Raw genomic sequence first — 26,871 nt, 5'->3', positions numbered from 1 at the left:
AGTATTCTTCCCTGGAGCATCCCTTGGACAGAGGAGCCTGGAGGGCTACAGTCCCTGGAGTCGCAAGGAGTGGGACAAGACTGAAAGACTGAGCACAGAGTAGTGAAGGTATGTCACTTCCTTTTCACTTACAGGCACAAGGAATGCAATATTCCCTAATTTCTATCTTATACAGTGCGTTTAAAATTTTAATTTTTAGACAATTGCCGAATGTCAACTTCATGTCACGTGAGGCTGGCAACAGCCACTCGGATAGGTTTGGGGGCAGAGTGGGGTTGACATGGCCCAGTGAAATTCCTCCTTTGGTCTCAGATCTCTGGAGGGGGTCCTGGGGGTTGCATTGTTAACCAACAGGAGTTCAGGGAACCAGGCTCACCCCTGCTGGTGCTGCAACCCATTGTGGGGGGCAGGGGACGGGCCTTTCCAGACACTTCTTTCCTGAGGAAACTGAAGGTCTGAGTTGGGGCTGGAGATCAGGTCTTTGAAATGCTTCTTCATCATAATGACCTTGACATAGCAATTTTCTTTTTTTCTGGTAATGAACAACATACTGTGAAATGAAAATATGTCCTGCCATATCAATAAACAAGGAATGAAGCAGCCATCAGCGATTGCTGGCCTCCAAAGGTGAATGAGGGCTCCCAAAACTAATTGTGACCCATATGATCCACTGGATGTAGCGGCTGCCCGCCCAGGCTTCCCCCAGCCCCAATTGCTGAGGAGCTGGGAGAGTGCAAGAAGCAAGGTGAATAAGGAAACAGGATTGGCCCCAGATAGCTGAGGTGCATATGAAAGGAATGAATTCAGTGAGTACAGAGGCTTGCTTCTTCCCAGACATAGAAAGCCAAGTTCCTTAACTCGATACCTGATCTTTGATGTTCAGATTGCCTGCTCCCTTTGTTGCAAACTTATATGTAGCCTGACTTTCCCTCCTGCTTCCTGGGAGCAGTTTTCTCAGAGCTACTGAGATGCTGTCTCCCAGGTTCTGAGTCCTAAACTTGACCAACAAATAAAATAACTAATTTCAGGTTGTGAAAATATTTTTTAGTCGACAATTCATATAACAGGGCTTCCCAGGTGGCGCTAGTGGTAAAGAATCCACCTGCTAATGCAGGAGACAGACAAGACACAGGTTTGATCCCCAGGTGGGGAAGATCCCCTAGAGTTGTTCTTTTTTCAGTCTCTAAGCCATGTCCGATTCTTTGTGACCCCGTGAACTGCAGCACACCAGGCTTCCCTGTCCTTAACTATCTCCCTGAGTTTGCTCAAACTCGTGTCCATTGAGTGGGTGATGTCATCCAACCATCTCATTCTCCGTCACTCCCTTCTCCTCTTACCCTAGACTAGGAAAAGGCAACCCACTCCAGTATTCTTGCCAGGATAATCCCATGGACAGAGGAGCCTGGTGGGCTACAATCCATGGGATCCCAACAGTCGGACACGACTGAGCAACACACATACAACACACACACACCCAAGCTGTCACGGGCTTGTTGTGCAAAGTAAAATGAAACAGCACTTGGAGATCATGTCTCTCTCTCTCTCTCTCTCTCTCTCTCACACACACACACACACACACACACACCACCACTTGGAGATCTCTTCACGCACACACACACAACCTGTCTCAGGCTTGTTGTGCAAAGGAAAATGAAACAGCACTTGGAGATCATATCTCTCTCTCTCTCTCACACACACACACACACCACTTGGAGATGACATCACGCACACACACACAACCTGTCTCAGGCTTGTTGTGCAAAGGAAAATGAAACAGCACTTGGAGATCACGTCTCCCAGTGGGTGTCACGCCAGGGCGTTACTGAATAAAGAGTGCCCTCCTGCGCTCGGGGCGGGGGCAGGCCGAGCTCCGGCGGGTGGCGCGCGCTAGGCGGCAGCAGCGGGCTGGGCTGGGGCGCGGCCGCCGCGCGGGTCCCTCTTGGCCCGGAGGGCGGGCGGGGCGGGGCGGGGCGCCGCGTCCGCAATCCGGGCGGCGGCGGCAGCGGTAGCCGAACGCGGCGGAGGGATGGCGGCGGCCGCGGGGGAGGCGCGCCGGGTGCTGGTGTACGGCGGCCGGGGCGCGCTGGGCTCGCGATGCGTGCAGGCCTTCCGGGCCCGCAACTGGGTAATTCGGCGGGCTGGCGCGGAGGGGCCTTCGGGCGCCGCGATGCAGGGCGGTCTGGAAGGGAGCTGGGGGCCGCTGAACCCCCCGAGACGTGAGTGCTCGCAGGTGCTCGCACAGGTCGACACGTCTGCGTGCGCACCCGGGCCGAGGTGCAGGGCCTTGCTCTGCCGGGAGGCTGGCGCAGGGGGCTCTGCTCTCCGGCCTCTGCGCGGTCCGGAGTGTCGGGCGTGATTCAGGACAGACCAGAACCGGAGGGAGAGGTCACGGGAGGGAAGGATCTGAAATCACTGCCTTGTTCACGGCCACTGGGGTTACTAGCCCTGTGACCCTGAACTGACCGCTTCATGTTAGCGAGCCTCACTTTCCCCATCTGTAAAATGGGGGTACTAATTGTATTTATTTCTTAGAGGTGTTATGAGGATTAAATAATCGGTGTCATTACGCATAAGTTGTAAATTACCTGACGCTGGTAAAAGCTATTTAAATGTTAGCTACTATTGATATACATATGTTATTGATATATACCTGCTCAGTTGCTTCAGTCGTGTCCGACTTTTTACGACCCAGTGGACTGTAGCCCGCCAGGCTCTTCTGTCCATGGAATTCTTCTCTAGGCAAGAATACTGGAGTGGGTTGTCATTTCCTTGTCCAGGAGATCTTCCTGACCCAGGGATCAAACCCGCATCTCTTGTTTTGGCATGGTTTTTTTTTTTTTTTTTTAAATCACTAGCGCCACGTGGGAAACCCCCTATTGATATATATCCCTGTTCCATTAGCTTCCCTTGTATGTGATATTTTGAAAGTTTGCAAATGCCTTTTGTTTGGCAAAGTCTACTTGGAGTACTTGGCATCATGGGTAGGAGGGGCGCTTGTCACCGAGCCAGGGACCCTGCCCCCTGCCCTCTGCCCCTAGCCCGCCCCGCGAATTCCAGGTGGAGACTCCGCCCACAGTGTCTTCAGTTGCAGCGGCTTCTTGCTCAGAGACCCCCCCGCTGTAGCTCCGGGAGCTTTCCTGGGGGTTTACTTGCCCGCAGCAGCAGCAGCCTGGGACCAAGGAGAAAGGCAGCCAGGGTTTTCATCTCGTATTAGTGTAGGAATATGCTTCGAAGGGTTCTGAATACCCACCATTTACCTGTCTTGAGATGTCTTCCCAGGTCTGCAGGAGGGGTGGGTGGTGACCATGGAACATTTAAGGACTGCCGGCCCAGGGCCAGGCACTAAGCTCCTGCACATCAGAGCCCCTCCATAGTCTTAGTTCCATTTAGTCTTTCCAGTAACGTTAATACAGAGTTAAAACATGTATATAGAGAATCTAGAAAAATGGTACAGATCCCTAGAGATCAAACCAGTTAATCCTAAAGGAAATCAATCCTAATATTCATTGGAAGGACTGATGCTGAAGCTGAAGCTCCAATACTGTGGCCACCTGATGTGAAGAGTTGACTCATTAGAAAAGACTCTGATGCTGGGAAAGACTGAGGGCAGGAGGAGAAGGGGGCGACAGAGGACTAGGTGGACACGAGTTTGAGCAAGCTCCGAGAGTTGGTGAAGAACAGGGAAGCCTGGGGTGCCATAGTGCATGGGGTTCCAAAGAGTAGGACACAACTGAGCAGCTGAACAAACAAAGCAAATAGCTGATTCAGGCTGTTGTGCAGCAGAAGCTAACACAACATTGTAAAGCAGTTATCCTCCAATTAAAAATACAGGGCTCCTGTATCTGTGTGTTACAGGTGCAGGGGCTGTGCTTCCTCTCGGGGCGGGGGCGGGGGGTGAACGGTGGCTGTCCTTTCACGTGGTCAATCTGGAGAGCTGACCTACCTGTGGCTCTGTCTTTCCCTCCCTTCCTTCCTGGGAGCTCTGGGGGCTCTGGGATGGAGCTCTTTCTTTGTCTCAGTACCCTCCTCGCTGTGACACAGAGCAGTGAGTGTTTTGAATGGATGCTGTGTTCTTCAAAGCTTGTAGGGGAGATGTTTATCTCTGGGGCCTTCAGACTGCAGGGCCCTGGAGCTTTCTGAGTCAGCACCAAGCGTCAGCAGCCGATGTTGTTCAGTCGCTCGGTCGTGTCCTACTCTGGGACCCCATGGACTGCGGCATGCCAGGCTCCTCTGTCCTCCACTATCTCCCAGAGTTTGCTCAAACCCTTATCCATTGAGTCTGTGATGCCACTCATCCACCGTAGCATCCTGCATTTCATTTAATTCTGTCACTAACCCTGTTGATTGCTGACAGCCCACATTTTGCATGGGAGGAACCTCTGCCGAGTGGGTGGATGAGAGTCGCTGTATGGCAGAACCAGGATTCAAACTCTGACCTGATATCCATGCCCACAGTCATCCTTTCGTGCCCTGGGACAGGGGTTGGAAAATTCCAGTTCTCCACGGGCTGGATCTTGCCTGGCGCCTGTTATCACAGAGCCCAAGAGCTAAAAAGGAGTTCCCCATTTTTAATTAGTGAAAAGAAATCCAAAGAAGAGTAGCCACATGTGAACATTATATAGAATTCATAATTCAGTGACTGATGTCTTCTCAGCACACAGCCAGGCTCTTTCATCGATTGCTGGGCTGTTTTCTGTGGCTGCTCTCTAGCTGTGATAGCAGAGTTGAGTAGTTGCAGCAGAGGCCGTATGGCCATCACAGCCTGCAAGACTTAGCCTCTGGCTCTTTAAGGAAAGGTTTGCAAATCCCTGGTCTCGGGCATCTCTGACCAGCAGGGTTTAGCTTTCAGAGGTGAGAGTGGAAGGGGAAGAGGTGTTTGGAGGTACAGTGTACTGGCCTGGGGATCAGGAAGGGGTATGCTGGCCAAAGCCGGAAAGCCTTGCAAGGGATGCTAGAGGTCAATTGCTAGGTCCTTTCTCTAGTGGGTTTTCACTTAAGCCTCTAACCTGTCTCCAACTCCAGCATGAATCTGTCATGCCTGACTGCCTCTTGACCAAACCTGTTTTCTCCTTCCTCCAGTGGGTTGCCAGCATCGACGTGCAGGAGAACGAAGAGGCCAGTGCCAACGTCGTGGTTAAAATGACGGACTCGTTCACGGAGCAGGCCGACCAGGTGATTCCAGGGAAGGACTGCATGTGGGGTGGGGAGCCCTGGGGAGAGGGCTCCAGGGCGGTGTGTCCTTCCGTCTTTCAGGTGTCTCTCTAATTATGAGAGCCATTGTGCTCATCGAGGGAAATTTGGAAAAAGTGGGAAAAAAAAAAAAAAGACAAGTAGCCCATGATCCATGTCTAGTTAGCTCACTAGTTAGTTCACATTTTGGCCCATTTTCTTGTGCTTCCTCTGCATACTATAAGTCTTACAGGTTGAGATAAATTCGTATTTTATAAGCTATGGTCAGCTTCTCTTTTTTCAATTTAACTTAGCTTGAATTCTTTCTCAAATCACTTAATAACACCTCTGTGTCAACTTGTAATTTTTCTTTGTATGGATTGGTCATAGTTTCTTTGGTTTGTGCTTGTACATTTAAACTTTTTTTGCAATTTTTCTTTTTTTACTCTAACTTCTTTTACTTACTAATGTTAAGAATACTGTGGTGAACATCTTCATCTCCCTCTCTTATTTATTGAAGATACGTTCCAGAAAGCGGAGCTCCCCCTAAAAGCAAGAATACTAACAAACTAGGTCGTTTCCAATTATAAAGTGAAAGTGACAATGTTAGTCTCCGAGTCACGTCTGACTCTTTGCGACCCCGTAGACTGTTGTAGCCCACCAGGCTCTTCTGTCCATGGGATTCTCCAGGCAAGTGTACTGGAGTGGCTAGCCACTCCCTTCTCCAGGGGAATCTTCCCGACCAGGCGTATTGTAAAGAAGTCAGGCAAAACTCTACAGCTATATAAATTGTGAAATATCCCTCTTTCTCCCTGTGACTGTGTCCCTGAGGAGGAACTGTTGACAGTTCGTTGGTTGTCTTGGTATAAGTATCTGAGATGCTCTTAAGCAGATCTGTATTTCTGGAAGAGCCCTTCCCACCAGCTGCATGAAGGATGTGCTATCTGTGGTCTTCATGCCAACCCTGCAGCCCACAGTCCAAGGAAACCTCCTAATGATTTCTGTGCTTAATGATGTTATTGGTTTTATTGGACTTAATAGGAAAACTCGGAGAAGGCAATGGCACCCCACTCCAGTACTCTTGCCTGGAAAATCCCATGGATGGAGGAGTCTGGTAGGCTGCAGTCCATGGGGTTGCTAAGAGTTGGACACGACTGAGCAACTTCACTTTCATTTTCACTTTCACACATTGGAGAAGGAAATGGCAACCCACTCCAGTGTTCTTGCCTGGAGAATCCCAGGGACAGGGGAGCCTGGTGGGCCACCGTCTGTGGGGTCGCACAGAGTCAGACACGACTGAAGCGACTTAGCAGCAGCAGCAGGAAAACTCAGTATGGCTTTGTTGTGTGTCAGACATTGTAAGAAGTGTCTTATTTGCAATAAGCCACTTAATCTCTTTAACACCCCAAAACCAAGGGTCTCATCGTATCTCCCTTTTAGAAATGGTATGGAAGCCCCAAGTATTTGCTCAGACAGGTCGTAGGTAGCAGAGCCGGGATTTGAACCTGGGCTCTGGTAGGGGGTGGTGCCTGTGCTCTTAACTGCATGTTAAAGTTGCTTCTCAGCAGAATAGCTTCGTGTGAATAAAGCAATGAAAACTTAAACCAGATGTGAGGGAGCCCCTGGGCGTGGACAGCTGCGGCTCCTGCAGCCATGGTCCTCTGCGGCCAGTGTCTCTCTTGCTCCTCTAGTTGAGGTCTCTGATGTCTGCATCCCATTTCGGATGTGAAATTGTCCACATCTAAGACTTGACTATACGGTGCATCTTTAGGATGAAGATTGGGAAAAGCTTAGCTTTTAACATCTTTAACCCCTCCTGCGTCTTCTCGTCCCCTAGTTGCTCAATCAGGAATTTCTGGACAAAAAGCATGACATCCAGGTTTTGAATCTAAAGCTCTAGAAGAGGAAGTCCAACCTTAGGACATGCAAATTAGGGCTTCCCAGGTGGCGCTAATGGGAAAGAACCCATCTGCCGGTGCGGGAGACTTGAGGTGCAGCTTCAGTCCCTGGGTGGGAAGATTCGCTGGAGGAGGGCATGGCAACCCACTCCAGTGCTCTTGCCTAGAGAATCCCAGGGACAGAGGAGCCTGGCGGGCTATAGTCCATGGGGTCACAATGAGTTGGACACGACTGAATGAGCCCCCATGCAGGCATATTTAAATTGGCCCCCTTAGGCTGAAAATTCACTAGTGACAGAAGATGAAGAAGTGAGAAAAAAACTAAACCTATATAAGACTGTTGGATAGGCAGAAGGAAGAATTTAAGGGTGAGGAATTTTAAAATGCCTCATTTTAATTTTATTATAAAAATAGAACACAGAGGTGGTAAATGAAAAGAAAAAGACAGATCAAGCAGGAGCATTGTTGCTGTGGGTCCCGTGCTTCCCTAAAACGTAGAGCACAGATTGTGTGCGGGTACAGAGGTCAGGGGAGATAACGCAGCTGCTGGCAGATGAGATCTTGCTGTTGGCAATGGGATGTGGCTTAGAAATGAAGGGGAGGCAGCCAGGGAACCGGGGTAACAGGAGGAAGACCTCAAAAGCTGGACCAAGGTTATGTCAGGTACTTGCCAAGGGACGGTCAGGAATCTACTTAAATTGAAAGATTTTGGTATAGAATGTAGAGGAGAGGAAAGATTGGTTTTCATTGCCAAATCGGTCTCTAGGAAAGAATAATTTATTTCTGGCCATGCCCCGTGGCTTGCGGGGTCCTAGTTCGCAAACCAGGGATGGAACTCATGCCCCTGCGGTGGAAGCGTGGAGTCGTAACCATCGGACCGCCAGGCAGTTCCCCTGAAAGAGTGATCTGAGGCTCAGAAATTGTTAGGGAAAGCCGTCAGAGACTGAAATGTTACTGCTGCGAGAATTCCACTGTCCTGTGTTAAGCTGCTTCTTTAGAAGCTTGATCTTAACAAAGTTGTTGACAGGCTATGATCCTTTGAGCCATTCCAGGAAAATATGGAAAAGATTCATGCATGATGGCCAGGGTTGTGTGTCTACTCAGGGTTTTGTTTTAATAAACTATAACAAAAGACATGTGTTTGTTTTTAACACCTTAAACATTTTAATCAAACAGAAGTAGAGAATTAAAATGAACCCCCATGTATTCATTGCTTACCAACATTTTGCCATGAATTATTTTTTATTGCTTTTTTTTTTAAAGGAAAAAATTTCTTTTTGGCTTTGGTTTTTTTTTTTGGAGTTACAGTTAATGGGATGTTTGTATTGGAGGGAGAGTAGAATTGATTATCTCAGATTATGATTCTGTGATTGGCAAAGAAATTCTAGAAAGAAATATACCAGAAATCTAGCTATAGGCAGTGAAATCCTAGGTGATTTTTTTAAAAATGTGGAATGGTTCATGAATTTGTGTGTGATTTTTTTTTTAAACTTTTCCTACTTTATTTATTGTTTTATCCCAGGAATGTGTACGTCTCCACCCTTTAGAATATTCAGAAGACTCTAGGTTGCTTTATAAAAATCACACTGAAATGTAGGCAGGCTTTACTGTCCAAAATGTTCATTGTAAATTGGTCCTGCACCTGATTTTCAAAGTGTTAATTGCCAGGTACTGTGAGCTGACTTACAAAGAAGTGAAAGGTCAGTGGAGGTGACTATAGCAACGGCAGGCGTCAGCCTGTCGAGGTTTACCTACCACCTGTGCGTCTTCTCTGGTCCTCTGTTTCAGGTGACAGCTGAGGTGGGGAAGCTCCTGGGCACAGAGAAGGTGGACGCCATCCTTTGTGTGGCTGGAGGATGGGCCGGGGGCAATGCCAAGTCCAAGTGTGAGTCCTTTTCTGAGTTAATCTTTCACCTGCTCTGCTCTTTGTCCAGGTGCACGGGTCGGGCCTGTCCTATGTGCCAGGCCGGACGTTTTCCTGTCTGCCGCCCAGAATCTTTCTAGTTGCTGTAAGGTGGGGATCAACACCCCGTTCTACAGAGGAAGCAAAAAACCTCCCATAAAAGGGGTCAGGGGGCTTCCCTGGAGGCTCAGCAGTAAAGAATCCACCTGCAGTGCAGGAGCTGCAGGAGGCTGGGGTTCCATCCCTGGGTCACAAAGATCCCCTGGAGAAGGGAATGGCAACCCACTCCAGTACTCCTGCCTGGAGAATCCCATGGACAGAGGAGCCTGGCGGGTGCAGTCCACAGGGGGCAAGGAGTCAGACACGACTGAAGTGACTTAGCACGCGCGGACGCTCAGAGGAGTTAGGGCAGAGGGGCCTTGAGATTAAAAAGGAGACAGGACGAAGTCAGCATGGTCCCCACCGCAGTCTTTCAGGGCTCGTTACTGGGATCTGGGAAAGTGAATGGAATGGAGAGATCATTCAGAAGTTCACAACTGAGCTTTTGTTGAAGCTGTGAGTTTATTTGCTATTTTTTTCTCGTGAACATTTTCAAATATACAGAAAAGATGAAAGACGCGTTCAGTGCACACCTTTATGCCCCTGTCGAGGTTCAGTCCTTGTTAATGTTTGCCATACTCACATTCTCGTGCTTTCTCGCACGCGTGTCCTCTGTGTGTGTATTTTTGCTGCTGTCGTTAATCATTTGAAAGTGCTTTGACACTTGACTGTATTTCAGTATGTGTCTCCAAGGATTAGGCCATTCTCTCGCGTTAGTGTAATACCATTCTCATACCTAAGGCAGTTACCAGTAATTCTGTAAGATTAATAGTACCAGCCCATGTTCCACTTACCTCAGTCTATTCCATAGCTGTTTCCCCTAGATTTATTCTAATCAGGGTTTATGTACGGCATTGTGTTATTATTTGTGTCTCTCAATCTAGAATTTTTTTTTTTTCCCGTGATAGGCTTGGCAGGTCCAAAGCAGTTTCCATGTAGAATGCCCCCACCCTGAATGTGTCAGACCGTTTCTTTATGGTATCATTTACCTTGTTCCTCTGTCCCTGGTGTTTCCTGTGAGCTGGAAGGTAGGTCTGGAGAGTTGCTCAGATTCAGGTTAAATACTCTGGAGGTGAGGATGCTTCCTGAGTGATGTGGGCTTCACTCTGCACCCCTGTGAGTCCTCACCGTATCCCACGGCCTGCTCCGCCGTCCATCCAGAGTGATGCCGACTTTGATGCTGGGTCAGGCTTAAGGCAATAGATCTCCATCATAAAGTCCATTTTTCTATTTGCAATTGTGCTTTGGCATCATGTATGAGTATCCTGTTCCCAAACACCTTGAGAAACCCAAATTCCCCAGAACTAGTGGCTGTAAACATCCACTGATAATCAGTCCCTCCACTGGGGCTTGGAAAATGGGAGTTTTCCAGTTCTATCATTGCTTCTACATTTATCAGCCGGAGTGATTTAAAAAGGAATTGATTTTCTGTGTGTGCATGCACGTGTGTGTGCTCAGTCACGTCCGACTCTTGGCGACCCCGTGGACTGTAGCCCGCCAGCCTCCTGTGTCCGTGGGATTCTCCAGGCAAGAATACTGGCGTGGGTTGCCATTTCCTTCTCCTTCCCTGCGAACCACACCTAAATGTGAAATTGTCAGTTTGTCCGTGATCGGCTTGGCAGAACACCTGTTGGCCTTTTGCGTATTTTGGGAACAGGAAGTTATAATTGTGGGTCCACCCTTTTCTCCCCTAGTTCTTCTTAACGGGGAAATGCAGTGCCTTGGTCATCACCCACTGCAGACCCTCCTTCTGTATCAGGAGGGCTCTGTCTCTGGGTCATGGGTGCACTGGGTTCTGTGTATCCTGTGAGGGGGGAAGGGGATGGTCATTCAGCTGGTAATGTGACCTCCCTTACCAGTTGTTCCTCCTCACGTCTCTGGCGAGGCCAGAGGGTTAAAACAAATGCGAGATGGTTGTTATTTCAGCTTTCTTTTAAAGAGTCTTCAAAGTTGGCATTAAACTTTCAACCATAGAACACTGTCACTCCATGGAAGCCCTCTTTATGTCGTCATAGTCCCTGAGATCTTTTTATCACAGATAAAACTTGACTTAGACATATAGGTTCTACTTAAAGATCTGATGTCCTTTATTTATTTTTGTAATTTTAAAAATTATTTTTTTGGCCTTACCACGTGGCTTGTGGGATCTTAGTTCCCCGACCAGTGATCGAACCCAGACCCTTGGCCGTGAGAGCATGGAGTTCTAACCACTGGACCACCAGGGGAGTCCCCTAATGCCATTTATAAAGTAGGGCAGTGTTTGAATTAAAGCCAGTCCCACCTATCTGTTAGCAGTCCTCATTTATTGGTTGATGTTTACCAGTTTGGCTTTCCTGGTGGCTCAGATGGTAAAGAATCTGCCTGCAACGCAGGAGACCTGGGTTCAATCCCTGTGTTGGGAAGATCCCCTGGAGAAGGAAATGGCACCCCACTCCAGTATTTTTGCCTGGAGAATCCCATGGACAGAGGAGCCTGGTGGGCTACTGTTCATGGGGTCCAAAGAGTCAGACATGACTGAGTGACTAACACTAACCAGTTTGCAGGTGAGGAGGCTGAGGCTTGGGTGATCACGTGGCCTGGATTTGAACCTGCATCTCTGAGCACAAGCCCTGGGCTGTGTGTGTGTGTGTGTGTTAGATCTCCCTGCAGACCCATAGTGGCCATGGGGGTTTCCTGGAGTGTTGGGTGCTGGGGGTCAAGCTCACCCTTCAGTTTCTTCCTTGTGAATGCTGACCTCGTGTGTCTCTTTGCTCAGCGCTCTTTAAAAACTGTGACCTGATGTGGAAGCAGAGCGTGTGGACATCCACCATCTCCAGCCACCTGGCCACCAAGCACCTCAAGGAAGGAGGCCTCCTGACCTTGGCAGGGGCCAGGGCCGCCCTGGATGGGACGCCCGGTGAGCCTCCGTTATCCCGTCTGTGAAATGGGAACGCTCACACTTTCTCACTCGCTGGGGTGCTGAGCGCTTCCGTGGGAGGGGGAGTATTAGAGCCCTTTACTCTCCAGGGCTGTTTGCAGTTGGGTGGCTTTTGCTCCCTGTTAGGCCCACATTTTTTTAGGGGCAGCACCCCTCATCTTTTCACAGGCATTGTCCTCACAGTCGTGCTGGCCAAGGACCACTGTCCTCTGGCACCGGCTTGTCTTGTGTGTGTATGTCTGGGACCCACCCAGGGAATGGGTGGTGTTGCAGTGACTCTCACCTCATTAATATGGGCTTTTCCCTGGTAGCTCAGATGGTAAAGAATCCACCTGCAATGCAGGAGACCCAGGTTCAGTCTCTGGATCGGGAAGATTCCCTGGCGAAGGGAACGGCAACCCACTCCAGTTCTTGCCTGGAGAATTCAGATAATACTGAGTTGCGAAGTCACTTTAGTCGTGTCCGACTCTGTGTGACCCCATAGATGGCAGCTCACCAGGCTCCCCGTCCCTGGGATCCTCCAGGCAAGAACATGGAGTGGGTTGCCATTTCCTTCTCCAACGCATGAAAGTGAAAAGTGAAAGTGAAGTCGCTCAGTCCTGTCCAACTCTGAGCGACCCCATGGACTGCAGCCTACCAGGCTCCTCCGTCCATGGGATTTCTCCGGCAGGAGTTCTGGAGTGGGGTGCCATTGCCTTCTCCGAATACTGAGTGACTAACACTTGTACTGAAGTGCGGGCAGGGGATGGTTAAGACTTCACCATCTGAATTTAGTGAGGGGTTGGGGACAGTTCACTCTCCCTTTGGATTGGGATAAAGGGGTTTAAGCAGGGAGTGGGGAACATAGTTCAGGGAGCCAGGAACTGTCTCCACTACCTAAATTAAACTCTTATAAAAAAAGAGGGGAGTGTTTTTGGACCTCTTTAGTAAGTGGTGAAACCTTGAGCATCTTTTTGAGTTTTTGTGTAGTGAACTGAACTGTGAGGCTTTTACAAATTAATCATTTTTTTGCCACTCATTTTATTAGGTTTCACAGAGAAAGTGATCTTATAAATCCATGGCTCTTGCAATAATTCACACTGTGTAAATGTTCATTGGTAGTCTGGCTGAGATCTGATTTTTGTTAAAATCAGAGACTCGAGAGAGTAAATACAGAAATGAGTAATAGCTTGACATTGAAAAGAGAAAACCCTAGGACTGAAACACTAATTTTTCTGAAGGATGAAACAGCTTTCTAGCCTTGCTTTTGGTTTATTAGTATCATTCTTTGCTTATAGTTTCTGATACTGGTTAAGACTATAGGATCTGGAACTATACAGGTTGGTTTCGTATTGTGGTTTTGCCGTTTGGTCGCTGTGTGATATTTGGCTAATTACTTAACCTCTCTGAGCCTCAGTTTTGTCATTAGTATAATGAGAAGAAACAGTAATACCTCCTTTATATGGTGGTTGGGACTTGCACACATCTTAATGGATGTAAATGGTTTAAGACAGGTATTGCAGAGAGTCAGCGGTAAATGTGAACTGTTATTATTTACTCCAGCTTTCTTTTTGCTCAGTTACTTCTTCAGATGTTGATAAGTTTGTTCCTCTTTTAGCTCTTTAGTTAGATGTTGTTAAACTTATTTGAGTCATGAAATCTTTTCACTTCTATTCAGACTCCAGAAAAATCTGGGGAAGTCTATGAAAGCAGGCGATGAACAGGCTTAATAGTCCTTGAAAACCCAAGAAGAGGTATTCAAAAATGAAAAGGTTTTCATGTGGAAACACGCTGAGAACCACCCCCTGCCCCCAGCTCCTCTTTCCAAGGTTGTTTATTTGGGGACAGTCCACTGGAGGGTAAACGGTATCCAAGAGTTGGTGATCTCTCTCCTGTACCATTTAAGGATCTGTGCTGTGTTTAGAAACCAGTCTTTAGGGACTACACTGATCACTTTATCCTTATTTATCTTCTTGATGAAGTGCGTTCTTTCCCCATATTTTGCACATGATCCTCACCAGCATTGTACAAAATTCTGTGGAATTAAACCTTTAGGGCTACTCGTTGCTTCTTGCTTGTTGCCCCCCTCATCCGATTCCTTGCTTTCATGCTGTTTGAATGGGATGAAGAGAGAGTCCTGGGAGAAGAGAGAGTGCTGGGGACAGGGGCTGGTCAGATGAAATTCATGCGCTGGTTTGTTTAAAGCTGTTGGAATGGTGATTTTTCACTCATTTATTTGTTATAGTTTTTATTGGAGTATAGTTGCTTTAAAATGTCGTGTTGGTTTCCACTGCACAGCAAAGTGAATCAGCTATAGGTACACATACATCCCCCTCTTTTGGATCTTCTTCCCATTTAGGTCACCATGGAGCCCTGAGCTATATGGTGGGTTCTCTATTAGTTGTCTATTTTATACATAGTAGTGTATACACAGAGAAGGCAGTGGCACCCCACTCCAGTACTCTTGCCTGGAAAATCCCATGGGCGGAGAAGCCTGGCAGGCTGCAGTCCGTGGGGTCACACAGTCGGACACGACTGACGGACTTCACTTTCACTTTTCACTTTCATGCGTTGGAGAAGGAAATGGCAACACACTCCAGTGTTCTTGCCTGGAGAATCCCATGGACGGCGGAGCCTGGTGGGCTGCCGTCTATGGGATCGCACAGAGTCGGACACGACTGAAGCGACTTAGCAGCAGCAGCAGCAGCAGCAGCGGTGTATATGCAATGTCAATCCCAGCCTCCCAACTCATCCCAACCCTTCCACTGGTTTATTTTAATTGCTACAGAGTTTGTTAGATCTTCATGCCATGGTCGGCCTTCTGCCCCTAATTAAGCCAAGAAAACCAGGCATGGTGAAATAATCTTCTTGTGCTTCTAAATAAAATTTTGAGACCTTGACCCTCTTTTGCAATTTGAGTCACTGTGGAAGCGGTCCAGTGATTGGCTGCTCCTCTGGGCTGTGAGTCCCACCTCCCACCAGACTCTGATGCCTCTTGAGCTGTTGTACTTTAAACAGCCGACCTGCTGGGTTTTTAGGGAGCGGCCGACCTTTGGAAGTAGTGGTTTGCTGAAGGCGGAGGGATGTTGGCAGCAATGAGCCAACAATGTTCTTTGTTGCTGTGATGGCTGCGTTTAGTGCATCTACAGCTGGGTGCTGTGGGGTGCTTCTGAGACGAGAGAGACCTCGCGTGTCTGTGGGACAGATGGAGCCCTGTCCTGATAAGCTGTTACGTATAGACTGAGTAAGCAACAGGATCCTTCTGTATCACACAGGGAACTAGTCAGTATCCTGTAATAAACCCTAATGGAAGAGGATATTAAAAAAGAATGCATATGTGTGTGTGTGTGTATATATATATATATATATGGGGCTTCCCTGGTGGCTCAGTTGGTAAAGAATCTACCTGCAGTGCAGGCACCACGGGTACAAGGCTTGGGTTGGGAAGATCCATGGATAAGAGAATGGCAACCCACTCTACTGTTCTTGCCTGGGAAATCCCATGGACAGAGGAGCCTGGTGGGCTACAGCCCATGGGGTCACTGGAGTTGGCCATGACTTAGTGAGTAAACCACCACCATGTATGTGTGTGTGTATATGTGTGTGTGTGTATATGTGTGTATGTTTGTGTGTATATGTGTGTGTGTGTGTATGTGTGTGTATGTGTGTGTATGTGTATATTTGTGTGTATGTGTGTGTATGTGTGTGTATATGTGTGTGTATGTGTGTGTATGTTTGTGTGTATATGTGTGTGTTTATGTGTGTGTGTGTATGTGTGTGTATATATGTGTGTGTATGTGTGTATGTTTGTGTGTATATGTGTGTGTATGTGTGTGTATGTGTGTGTATGTGTGTGTGTATGTGTGTGTGTATGTGTGTGTGTGTATATGTGTGTGTATGTTTGTGTGTATGTGTGTGTGTATGTGTGTGTGTGTATATGTGTGTGTGTATGTTTGTGTGTATATGTGTGTGTATGTGTGTGTGTGTATGTGTGTGTGTGTGTGTGTATGTGTGTGTATGTATATGTCTGTGTGTGTGTGTAACTGAATCACTTTGCTGCACAGCAGAAATTAACACATTATGGATCAACTATACTTCAGTTAAAAAAAAGAAAGACATGCCTCGCTTCTGTCAGCAAGCGTTCACTGACTGGTGGGGGAAAGGAAGGCCCATGGGAAGCAAGTATACGCATATGTTGCGATTGCTCAAATAGTGTGGTTTATTTTTTAATTACTTTTTTTGGAGTCTAGTTGATTTTCAATGTGTTAGTTTCTGCTGTGCAGCACAGTGAATCAGTTATATATATATACACACACACACACATATACACATATAGCCACTCCTTTTTCGATTCTGTCCCCATGTAGGCCATTACAGTCATGAGTCCGGTGCTCTGTGCTGTACAGTGGCTCCTCCTGTCCTTCTGTTTTACATAGAGCGGCGTGTACGTGTCAGTCTCGGTCTCCCAATGTACCCCACCCCCACCTCCCGCCCTTGATAACCATAAGTTTGTTTTCTGCATCTGTGTCTATTTCTGTGTTGTCAGTACGTTTATTTGTATTGGGTTGGCCAAAGAGTTCGTTCGGGTTTTTCCATAACGTTTTACAGAAAAACCCGAGGGCCCTTTTTGGCCAACCCCGTACTGTTTTAGATTCCACATGTAAGCAGTCTCATGTGATTCAAATGGTGTCCTATAATGGGAGCCGGACCCCAGGGCACAGCACTTGTGTTAATATGATGGGCAACATGTATGGAGGTGCTCCCCTGTCCTGGGCCTAGAATTGAGTACTTTATCCCCATTTTTGCAGATGGGAAAACTGAGGGTTAGCAAGGTCTTGAGAAGCTGCCCAGGATTTCTGCAGTGGTGAATGGGAAGGGCTGGGCTTTGGACCTGCGCAGCCTGACCCTAAAGCCTGTACTTCAAACTGCTGTGCCAACCCACAGGGCACCCAGCGGTGAATGCTGGCTGCTCACAAGCTGTTATGGATTCAAGGGTTCAGAACCCTTGCCTGGCTTTTCATCTCTCCGCTGGCCTCGGTACGAGTCTGTGTGTGAGCCTGGGCCTGTCCAAGCCTCCGTTTCCTTAGCAGTAGAACTAGGATTAGCCTCATGGCTTCTCTGATAACCATTAAATGCCAGGTGAATAGTAGGTTATGTCCTTCCCAATTTCCAAAGATGTCCCTAGTTCTCTCTTCCCAGCCTCCTTGGGACCCTGGCATGCTGCCCTTTGGATGTGCCAGTGGTGGCCAGCGGTCCCTGAAATGTTTTCTCCCCGTTTCCCAGGGATGATCGGCTACGGCATGGCCAAGGCCGCGGTTCACCAGCTCTGCCAGAGCCTGGCCGGGAAGAGCAGTGGCCTGCCACCCGGGGCTGCAGCCGTCGCCCTGCTCCCGTAAGTGGCTGGGGGTCCCTCCACATCTGACTCCCACCCAGGGTTAACGTGGGTCCTGGAGTCACTCCACACCAGGGATGAGCGCGTGCTGTCACCTCAGCCCCTGAGAGTCGTCAAAGGCCCTGACGACACTTGTTTGGCTTTTGGATTATCTGGGCTTTCCCGGATGGTTTCTTAGCTGATGGGATGGGTCTTCCTGGCCTGCGTCTTCCTCATTTTCTGTCCTTCTGTCCCTCTTGATTAAGAAATAGTGGACACATTTAATTTTAATATCTGTAGCTCTGTCTTTCAAGTCATGTTAAGGTCAGCATGGAAGAAAGACTCCTGTTTGGTCTGTGGGTGTGGGAAGAGAATTTGGGGAGAATTTGGGGAACTCTGGGAGATGTTTCTGGAAGGATTTCCAGACCAAAGACCTTGTCTCTTGGCTTTAGTCCTGAAAGATGATGTCGGTGGGCTGGGGCACTGGACGGTCCTCTCACCTTTCATTCTGAGATTCTGTGACCTGGTCCCAGGGCTATGATTCTGAGTGATTTCCCAGGCCTGAAAGTTCTGGGAAAGTCATTTATTTCAGAATTCTGTATTCTGTTATTGAAAGTCATAAGATTCCCTGGAAAACAGTACACAATGAAGGATGAGGCTGTCTTCCCCCCATATTTAAAGAAATATTATTATTACACTTAAAAAAATCCTGAGAAATGAGTCTGCTGCATTTTAGGGAGGGAATGGAGACACAGGCAGAAAAAGAGTTTACTGCAGTAAAGACTGTTTTAGAAAAAGGCAAAACGTGGCTCTTACCCAAAGTGCCTTGCTGGCTCAGGGCTGGGCTGGGCTGTGGTCTCTGACCGGGGGCAGCTTCCCAGCCTCCCTGGTGAGCTTCGAGTGGTCTGTCCACGTCGGCGTGGTCACCCTTGGTGCCATCGTCTCCCGGGAGTGGGGACACACACGTGACAGGCTTGTCTCTGCTCTGCAGGGTCACCCTGGACACCCCGGTGAACAGGAAGTCAATGCCCGAAGCCGACTTCAGCTCCTGGACGCCCTTGGAGTTCCTGGTCGAGTGAGTATCGCAGTCACGTCACTGACTCAGCAGCTCACAGCCCTCGTGCCTCCCTCTTGCGGGTGAAAGGACAGGCCCGTGTTCTCCTGGCTTATCAATCAACTCGCTGCTCCATGAGGTCCTGACCTCCAAGGGCATCTCGCAACTCTGTGTGAACCTCGCAGGCTGGAGGGGTTAATGGTGCCTCCGCCTCCACCAGGAGTGGTTCAATTCCTCTAGGCCTCAGCCTCTCAGTCTGTACAATGGGGGTCCGTGATGACCTTTGGGAGGGTAAGCCGTCGTAGAGTGGGACAGGCTCCCAGCCCATGTCTGACCCACAGAAATGCTGTGTGAGCCCATCGCCTGGAACACTGGCTCTCTCTGTTAACAAGCACAGCTGCATGGAGTGAGCCGCTGACCTGGGTGAGACCTCTGGGCCCACGTGTCTGAATTAGTGCCAAACCTCAGAAAAGCGTCCTTTGTCCCCCAGATCATATTCGGCCCCCAAGGCCCTTTGTGAATATGAGTGGCTTTGGAAGGTCAGGAGAGGATGCGCTTTCTGCTTGCTTGTGTTCACCTGGATCTCAGTTCCCCCAGACCCCTCTATTTAAGGGGGTGTTGAGCACATGTTCGCTGAGCACCCACTGGGGCTGGGGGCTGTGCTGCGCCTGGGGACGATGATGAGGGAGCAGGGACCACCTTGTCCAGCAGAGTGAGTGGTGAGCTGCCTGGATGGCTGTGTTCATATGGGATGTTTGTAGGCTTGCGATGTACTTCTGGTCTGAGGTTGCCTTTTATTTAGATGGAATTGGGAGATAGTTGCAACTTTTATGTTTGGAACAAGCGCTTACATAGCACCTATGTGCCAAGCCATTTGACTTCATAACCCTGGTCTTATTAAATGCTTGTAGCAGGGGCCTCTTAAGTGGCTCGGTGGTAAAGAATCTGCCTGCCAATGTAGGAGACTCAGGAGATGGGAGTTCAATCCCTGGGTCAGGAAGAACCTCTGGAGGAGGACATAGCAACCCATTCCAGTATTCTTGCCTGGAAAAACCCCATGGATAGAGGAGCCTAGCAGGCTACAGTCCGTGGGGTCACAAAGAGTCGCACACGACTTAGTGACTGAGCAACAGCAACAGCAGCCTCCCTGTACCTACTCAGCCCCTGGTCTGTGGCAGCTCGAATGACTGGACGGCTGAAGGTCTGCTCTGGTCCAGCAGGTTTCTCATAGGCACTAAAGACCTCAGGAGCTCCTGAGGACTTTCTAGCGAAGGAGGGGCCACAGTCCCACCTGTGGATGGGGGATGTCAGAGCGGACAATATTCTCAACAGCAGGAGTTAATGCTTTAAAAATGACCAGGGGACTTCCCTGGCAGTCTAGTGGTTAAGACTATGTGTTCCCAATGCAGGGGACACAGGTTCAGTTCCTGATAGGGGTACTAAGATCCCGCATGCGGTATGGTGTGGCCAAATTAAAAAATAAAAATTATCAGTCTCTTGTTCAGTTCAGTTCAGTTCAGTAGCTCAGTCGTGTCCTACTCTTTGTGATCCCATGAATCGCAGCACGCCAGGCCTCCCTGTCCATCACCAACTCCCGGAGTTCACTCAGACTCATGTCCATCGAGTCAGTGATGCCATCCAGCCATCTCATCCTCTGCTGTCCCCTTCTCCTCCTGCCCCCAATCCCTCCCAGCATCCGAGTCTTTTCCAATGAGTCAACTCTTCGCATGAGGTGGCCAAAGTACTGGACTTTCAGCTTCAGCATCATTAAACCTTAATAATTCCTTGTACCCTTTTTCTTTCCTCGTTTTTTTTTTTTTTGGCAACTGCTAGATTTTATTGAGATATAACTGACAATGATATAGATTGAAGGTATAGAGTTTGAGTTTTTATATTCACATACATTGTGAAAGGGCTTCCCTGGTGGTTCAGACAGTAAAGAATCTGCCTGCAATGCGGGAGATCTGGGTTCCCTCCCTGGCTCGGGAAGATCCTCTGTTGAAGGGAATGGCAACCCACTCCAGTATTCTTGCCTAGAGAATTCCACGGACAGAGGAGCCTGGCAGGCTGCCGTCCATTGGGGTCACAAAGAGTCGGACACGACTGAGTGACTGACACAAACACACACACACCGAACACAACTCCCCCAGGCAACCCACACCCCTCCCCACACAGAGCTGGTGATTAAATGCCCCATCCTGGCACCGGATGTGTTTTATTGCAGTACTGTGTTTTTTTAAATATCTTTTTCCATTGCATGGCACAGCCATGGATGCTCCATAAATGTTTGTTAAGAAAATAATAATAATTTTTTCTCTTTTTAACTTTCTGGGAGGTAATATAACAAAGTATAAAGTATTCTCCCCATGTCTCTCTCTCTTTTTTTCTAATTCTTTTGCCATTTATTCTGTTTTTTTAATTTAAATATATATTAAAAAGAATTTTACAATGTTGTGTTGGTTTCTGCCGTAACAACAATGCGAATCATCCCCTCTCTCCCTCTCCTCCCCCTTTCCCATCCCTCCTGGTCATCATAGAATGCCAGACTGGTGCCCATGTCTCTTAGGATGAACTCATGAAAATCTTTCTTTAATCACATAAAATCACTGTATTCCAACAACGCAGGAAAATAGCCAAGTGAAAACCTTGGCAAATCCTAACCACTCGGGAACTGCAGTCAGTGAAGTCCTAGAGTCACTGGGGACGTGGGTGTGTGTCCATGAGGCCTTGGAGGCTTTTTTAAAGCTGCTGCTTGGCCCTAATGTGAAGATAAGCCTGTGTCCAGATTTTTGCTTTTAGAATGTAAAGCTTTTCTTCTTTTTCTTCTAGAACCTTCCATGACTGGATCACAGAGAAGAATCGACCAAGCTCAGGAAGCCTAATCCAGGTGGTGACCACGGAGGGGAAGACAGAGCTTACCGCAGCATCTCTATAAGCTTCGTTTCACCGTCTGTCAGAAAAGTCATCAGTCCATCCGCACAGCCGAGTGTGGCCCTTGTTTTCTGTAATCCTGTTTGTGGGATGTGATTCTAAGTCCTGTTTTCCTCTCGCCTAATGTGCATTTGTTCTCCTAGGATGGTATCCAAGTTTGTGTGAAATAAAAGCATGTGAGGCTCACAGACAGCAGCGTGGGTCAGTGTTATCCACGAGATTTGGGAGGTCTCAGGACGACCCCCTCTGCGTTGGTGTCGTATTGAATTGCTTTTGAGACTCTGCGTCTGAGTCCCTGACCGTGGCTGTTGACCGACTCGTTCAGAGATTTGTTGGGAATGGGGACATTTGGAGCCTGACTTATTTCTGAATGTTGTGCCTGTATCACAGATGTAGTTTTCGTAGCCTCGAATTCATCTGCCTTAAAGCTCCTGCTGTGGTATAAGCAAAATCCTGTGGGCTCTGTCAAGGTGTCTTTTTCCTGTGAAGTTGCCGAGTGCCCACTTGTGATGGTGTGGTGTTTACCCTCCTAATAAATGCACTTCGTTTATGGTATTGTCTTCTCTAATTGAAACGCATCTTATGAACGATCATGGGTGACTGCACTAGAATCGTGGGCTGCCAGTGCTCTTTAGCCTGATGTTCTAGAAAGGGGGTTGGATTCAAACCCTGAAATAAGTGTTTTCAGCACAGCGGCAAGAGGCACGATTGCCTCACAGGCGTACTGGAATCTGCAGGGTGGCCCGTGCGTTTAGAAGCAGGGCTCCTTGTGACTTCACACAGGCTGCTCTGAGAACTGGTGGTGCAGTGCGACCCCTTTGACAGGTGGCGAAACTGAGGCCCACAGCAGTGCCTTGTCATCCTCACAGTCAGTAGGTATCAGAGTGAGCCCGAACCCCAGTCACCAGATGGTTGCAGTTCACAGAGGCCTTTACCATGTTTGTCCTCTCCTTAATTCTTTTAAAGCCTTTTTTTTTCATTGAAATAAAATTCATATAACATAAAATTGGCCATTTTACAGTGAAACATTTGGTGGCATTTACTATGTTCACGGTGGTCTGGTGACCACCTCTGTCTGGTTCCCAAACGTGTTCATCATCCCCAAATCCAGCTCCTTAGCCTCCAAGCAGTCATTCTCTTCCTCCCGCCCCAGCCCCTGGCAGCCAACAGTCTGCTCTCTGTCTGCGTGAATTGACCTGTTCCCAATGTTTCAGAATGTAAATGCAGTCGTGCACGATGTAGACTTCTGTGTCTGACTACTTCTACTTCCCGGGTGGCTCAGTGGATGAAGAATCCGCTCGCCACTGCAGGAAACGTGGGAGACATGGGTTGGATCCCTGTGTTGGAAGATCCCCTGGAGGAGAAAATGGCAACCCACTCCAGTATTCTTGCCTGGGAAATCCCATGGGCAGAGGAGCCCGGCAGGCTCTACAGTCCATGGGATCATAGTCAGACATGACTGCGCACACGCGTGGATTTTACTTAGCATGTTTTCAGGGTTCATCCACCATGTGTGCTTAGTCACACAGTCAAGTTCATATCCTTGGGAGACGATTTTATGAGCCCAATTCTTGCAAGAACCATACCCTTAGACCAACAAGCCCCATAATTAGGATGAGATGAGGTCATAGGGTGAAGCCCTCATGAACGGGATTAGTGTCCTTATGAGAGTCCTGGACACCTCGCTTCCCTCTGCTCTGATCTCCACCATGGGTGGGCACAACGAGAAGCCGGCCATTGCAGCTGAGAAGCAGGTCCACACCAGGACCCAGACATGCTGGCCACCCGGTCTCAGGCTTCCAGCTCCCAGAACCTCCAGAGCATATATTTCTGTCATTTATAAGCCACCCCATCCAAGGCAGTTTGTTACAGCTGCCTGAACTAAGACACTAGAAAACATAAAATGTGTGCAGACAAGAGAAGATGACCAGGGACTGAGCTCTCTTAAAATTGGGAAGAAGAGGGAAACTCAGCAAAGGACACTGGAGGGAACAACCGATCGGCGGAATGTGCTGTCTTAGGAGTAAAGTGAAGAAAGCATATTGAGGTGGAAAGAATGCACAGGCCAGATGCTGCTGAGAAGTTAAGGAAGGCGACCGCTAGAAACAGACCATTGGACTTAGCGGCAGGGAGATCACGGATGACGCTGGCAAGCACTTTCAGTGGAGTGGTGGGGGTCAAAGATTCGAGCAAGCTTCAGAGAGGGCTTCCCTGGTGGCTCAGACAGTAAAGAATCTGCAGTGCAGGAGACTTTGGCTCAGTCGCTGGGTCGGGCAGATCTGCTGGAGAAGGGAATGGCAACCCCCTCCAGGATTCTTGCCTGGAGAATCCCATGGACAGAGGAGCCTGGAGGGCTACAGTCCTTTGGGTCACAGAGAATCAGACGACTGGGTGACTAACACTTCCACATCGGAGAGCAGGGAAGAGAGGGGATGAGTGTGTAGACGCCTCTGTCTCGGTTTCCTTTTTTAAATGTTTAGTTTTACGTTTAGCCGCGTCGGGTGTCCGCTGCGGCCTGCGGGATCTGTCACTGTGGCACGCGGCTCTCTCGTTGCAGAACACAGACTCTAGTGCTCTCGGGCTCAGCAGGTGTGGTGCTCGGGCTTAGCTGCCCTGTGGGATCTTAGTTCCCCGACCGGGGAGTGAACCCACGTCCCCTGCATTGGCGGGTGGGGTTTTAACCACTGGACTGCCAGGGAAGTCCCTAACTCAGTTTAGGTATTTTGTTGGAGTCTCCTAAATGTTATTCTTTTTTTATTTAAATTAATTTATTTATTTTAATTGGAGGCTAATTACTTTATAATATTGTGGTGGTTTTTGCCATACATTGACATGAATCAGCCATGGGTGTACATGTGTTCCCAATCCTGAACCCCCCTCCCTCCTCCCCACCCCCCATCCCATCCCTCAGGGTCATCCCAGTGCACCAGCCCTGAGTACCCTGTCTCATGCATCGAACCCAGACTGGCAATCTGTTTCACATATGATAATATACATGTTTCAATGCTATTCTCTCAAATCATCCCACTCTCCCCTTCTCCCACAGAGTCCAAAAGTCTGTTCTTTACATCTGTGTCTCTTTTGCTGTCTCGCGTATAGGGTCACTGTTACCATCTTTCTAAATTCCATATATATGTGTTAATTACTGTATTGGTGTTTTTCTTTCTGACTTACTTTGCTCTGTATAATAGGCTCTAGTTTCATCCACCTCATCACAACTGATTCAAATGTATTCTTTTTAATGGCTGAGTAATACTCCATTGTGTATATGTACCACAGCTTTCTTATCCACTCGTCTGCCATTGGACATCTAGGTTGCTTCCAGGTCCTGGCTATTATAAACAGTGCTGCGATGAACATTGGGGTACATGTGTTTCTTTCAATTCTGGTTTCCTCTGTGTGTATGCCCAGCAGTGGGATTGCTGGCTTATATGGGAGTTCTATTTCCTGAACAGAATCTGGCAAAGTCTACCAGGCATTTGGCTCTGCTTTGCTGTCAGCTTTACTTTATGGCTGAAGTCTTTTCTGGAGAGCTAACCTGAGATGTGTGGTTTGCAGCGTTCTTGAGGGCAGCCTTTCCCAGTGCCTTCACCAGAGCGCATCTGAGGGTCCCTGGACCCATGTGCCCATTTCTGGCCATGCTCCAGAGGAAGCCTTCTGCTTTGTCCCCGATGGGCTCTCACCAGCTCAGAGGTCAGCCTGGGGCATCCTGGCCGCTCTTCCTCACATATCCTTTAGGGGGTCCACACCCAGGGGCGGTTTTCACAGGAACCTGTCTTTCCCTCTCTTCAGGCCCTCACCCCAGCATGAGGAGGACAAAGGACTGACCTGATGGGAGAGGCTGGGCGTGAAGAGTGAGCAGCCACCGTGTGGACCAGGGGCCAGGCCCCGTGTGGCTTTTGGGCAATATGTGTCTCCCTCCCTGGCCCTCAAGGAGCTGACTTGCATCACCCTGGCCTTTTTGTCTCCTGCTGCCTGCCCCTGGTGGTTAAGAAGGTAGAGGAGGGGAGAGTGCATGCATGCATGCATGCCCCTGAGCCCTGAAAGCATTGTTTGCCATCTTGTTTCTCCCCATCCTCAGTGTTCTGGAGAAGGGAATGGCAACCCCCTCCAGTATTCTTGGCTGGAAAATCCAACGGACAGAGGAGCCTGGTGGGCTACAGTCCATGGGGTCACTAAGAGCTGGACATGACTGAAGCGACTTAGCACGCAAGCACCACATTCAGGGGGAAGTAGTGGGCCTGTTTCAGGGAAGAGTCTGCTTTGATGTCTGCAGTTTAAATTTGCCCCAACAGTCACTGGTGCTCAAGTGCGCAGTGTCCACGTCTCAGTGTAGGGAGGTGGCGACATTGTCATCACTCACGCTTCCAGACATGCGTGAGGGGCTGGATCAATGCAGCTGAGTGACCAGGGGCTGGAGCGAGGCCTTCCCAGTGTGACCATGGTCCGTGGCAGGTGGCTCAGCTGAGAGTCTGGGAGAGCCAGCGGCTGCTCCAAGCTTGTTCAAGTCGCAGCTGTTTACAACCCCAGAAAACGGAAAGGCTAAAGCATCGTGTCTAAGGAAACCCTGAAGGCTGGTGCTTCATCGACCGTGGAGTCGAGAGCTGATCCAGGGGCTTGGAAAAATGGACAGGAAGGCTCTGATCCCGGGTTTCCGTTGGTGGAACATAATCAAGGTTGAGTCTCATGTTGTCCCCACAGATCAATTCTACCGTGACACTGCCATTTCGTTGTTGTTCAGTCGCTCAGCCGTGTCTGACTCTTTGTGACCCCCTGGACTGCGGCACACCAGGCTTCCCTGTCCTTCACTGTCTCCTGGAGTTTGCTCAGATTCATGTCCACTCGGTCAATGATGCCATCCAACCATCTTGTCCTCTGTCCTTCCCTTCTCCTTTTGCCCTCCACCTTTCCCAGCATCAGAGTCTTTTCCAATGAGTTGGCGCTTCACATCGGGTGGCCAGAGTATTGGAACTTCAGCTTCAGCAACAGTCCTTCCAATGAATATTCAGAGTTGATTTCCTTTAGGATTGATTAGTTTTATCTCCTTGCAGTCCAAGGGGCTGTCAAGAGTCTTCTCCAGAACCACAATTTGAAAACATCGGTTCTTCAGCGCTCAGCCTTCTTTATGGTCCAACTCTCACATCCCTATGTGACTACTGCACAAACCACTGCTTTGACTAGATGGAACTTGTCAGCAGAGTGATGCCTGTGACTTTTAGTATGGGTAAAATAAATGCTACTTGGGGCATTCTAGAGAGAAAGAAAGAAGGACAGAGCGTCATGGAGGCTAAGAGAAGCCCATCTCAGCCAGAGGCATCTGCCATCCGGGGGTCCAGACCAGACTATGTGCAGGGGATTATGGATAGAAACCTGATGGGTTTCTAGAATGTTCTTAGCACTGAGAGACTGTGTCCTAGGGAATACTCCTAAGTCCCTTTCTGCCCTCTGCCTCAGTGTCCCAAAGATATATGTGCTCCATTTTCAGGGAGAATTTCTAAGTTAAAATATGTTTATTTTTAATTGGAGGATAATTGCTTTACAATGCTGTGT

The 26,871-nt window shown here is 48.7% G+C and overlaps 1 protein-coding gene across 1 annotated transcript; it reads left to right on the top strand.

Annotated features, from left to right (window-relative positions):
• Window positions 1-1,963: 1,963 nt before the first annotated feature.
• Window positions 1,964-21,876, top strand: QDPR (quinoid dihydropteridine reductase). The gene is made up of 7 exons (XM_061420906.1): window positions 1,964-2,125; window positions 5,080-5,172; window positions 8,856-8,952; window positions 11,825-11,965; window positions 17,249-17,357; window positions 18,328-18,411; window positions 21,220-21,876. The coding sequence occupies exons 1-7, from the start codon at window positions 2,027-2,029 to the stop codon at window positions 21,323-21,325; spliced, it is 729 nt and encodes a 242-aa protein (XP_061276890.1). The 5' UTR covers window positions 1,964-2,026; the 3' UTR covers window positions 21,326-21,876.
• Window positions 21,877-26,871: the final 4,995 nt, after the last annotated feature.

This window comes from Bos javanicus, chromosome 6 (genome assembly GCF_032452875.1).
Source record: "Bos javanicus breed banteng chromosome 6, ARS-OSU_banteng_1.0, whole genome shotgun sequence".
Lineage (NCBI taxonomy): Eukaryota > Metazoa > Chordata > Mammalia > Artiodactyla > Bovidae > Bos > Bos javanicus.
The sequence above is the reverse complement of the archived record's forward strand: the minus strand, read 5'-3'. Positions and strand labels throughout refer to the sequence as shown.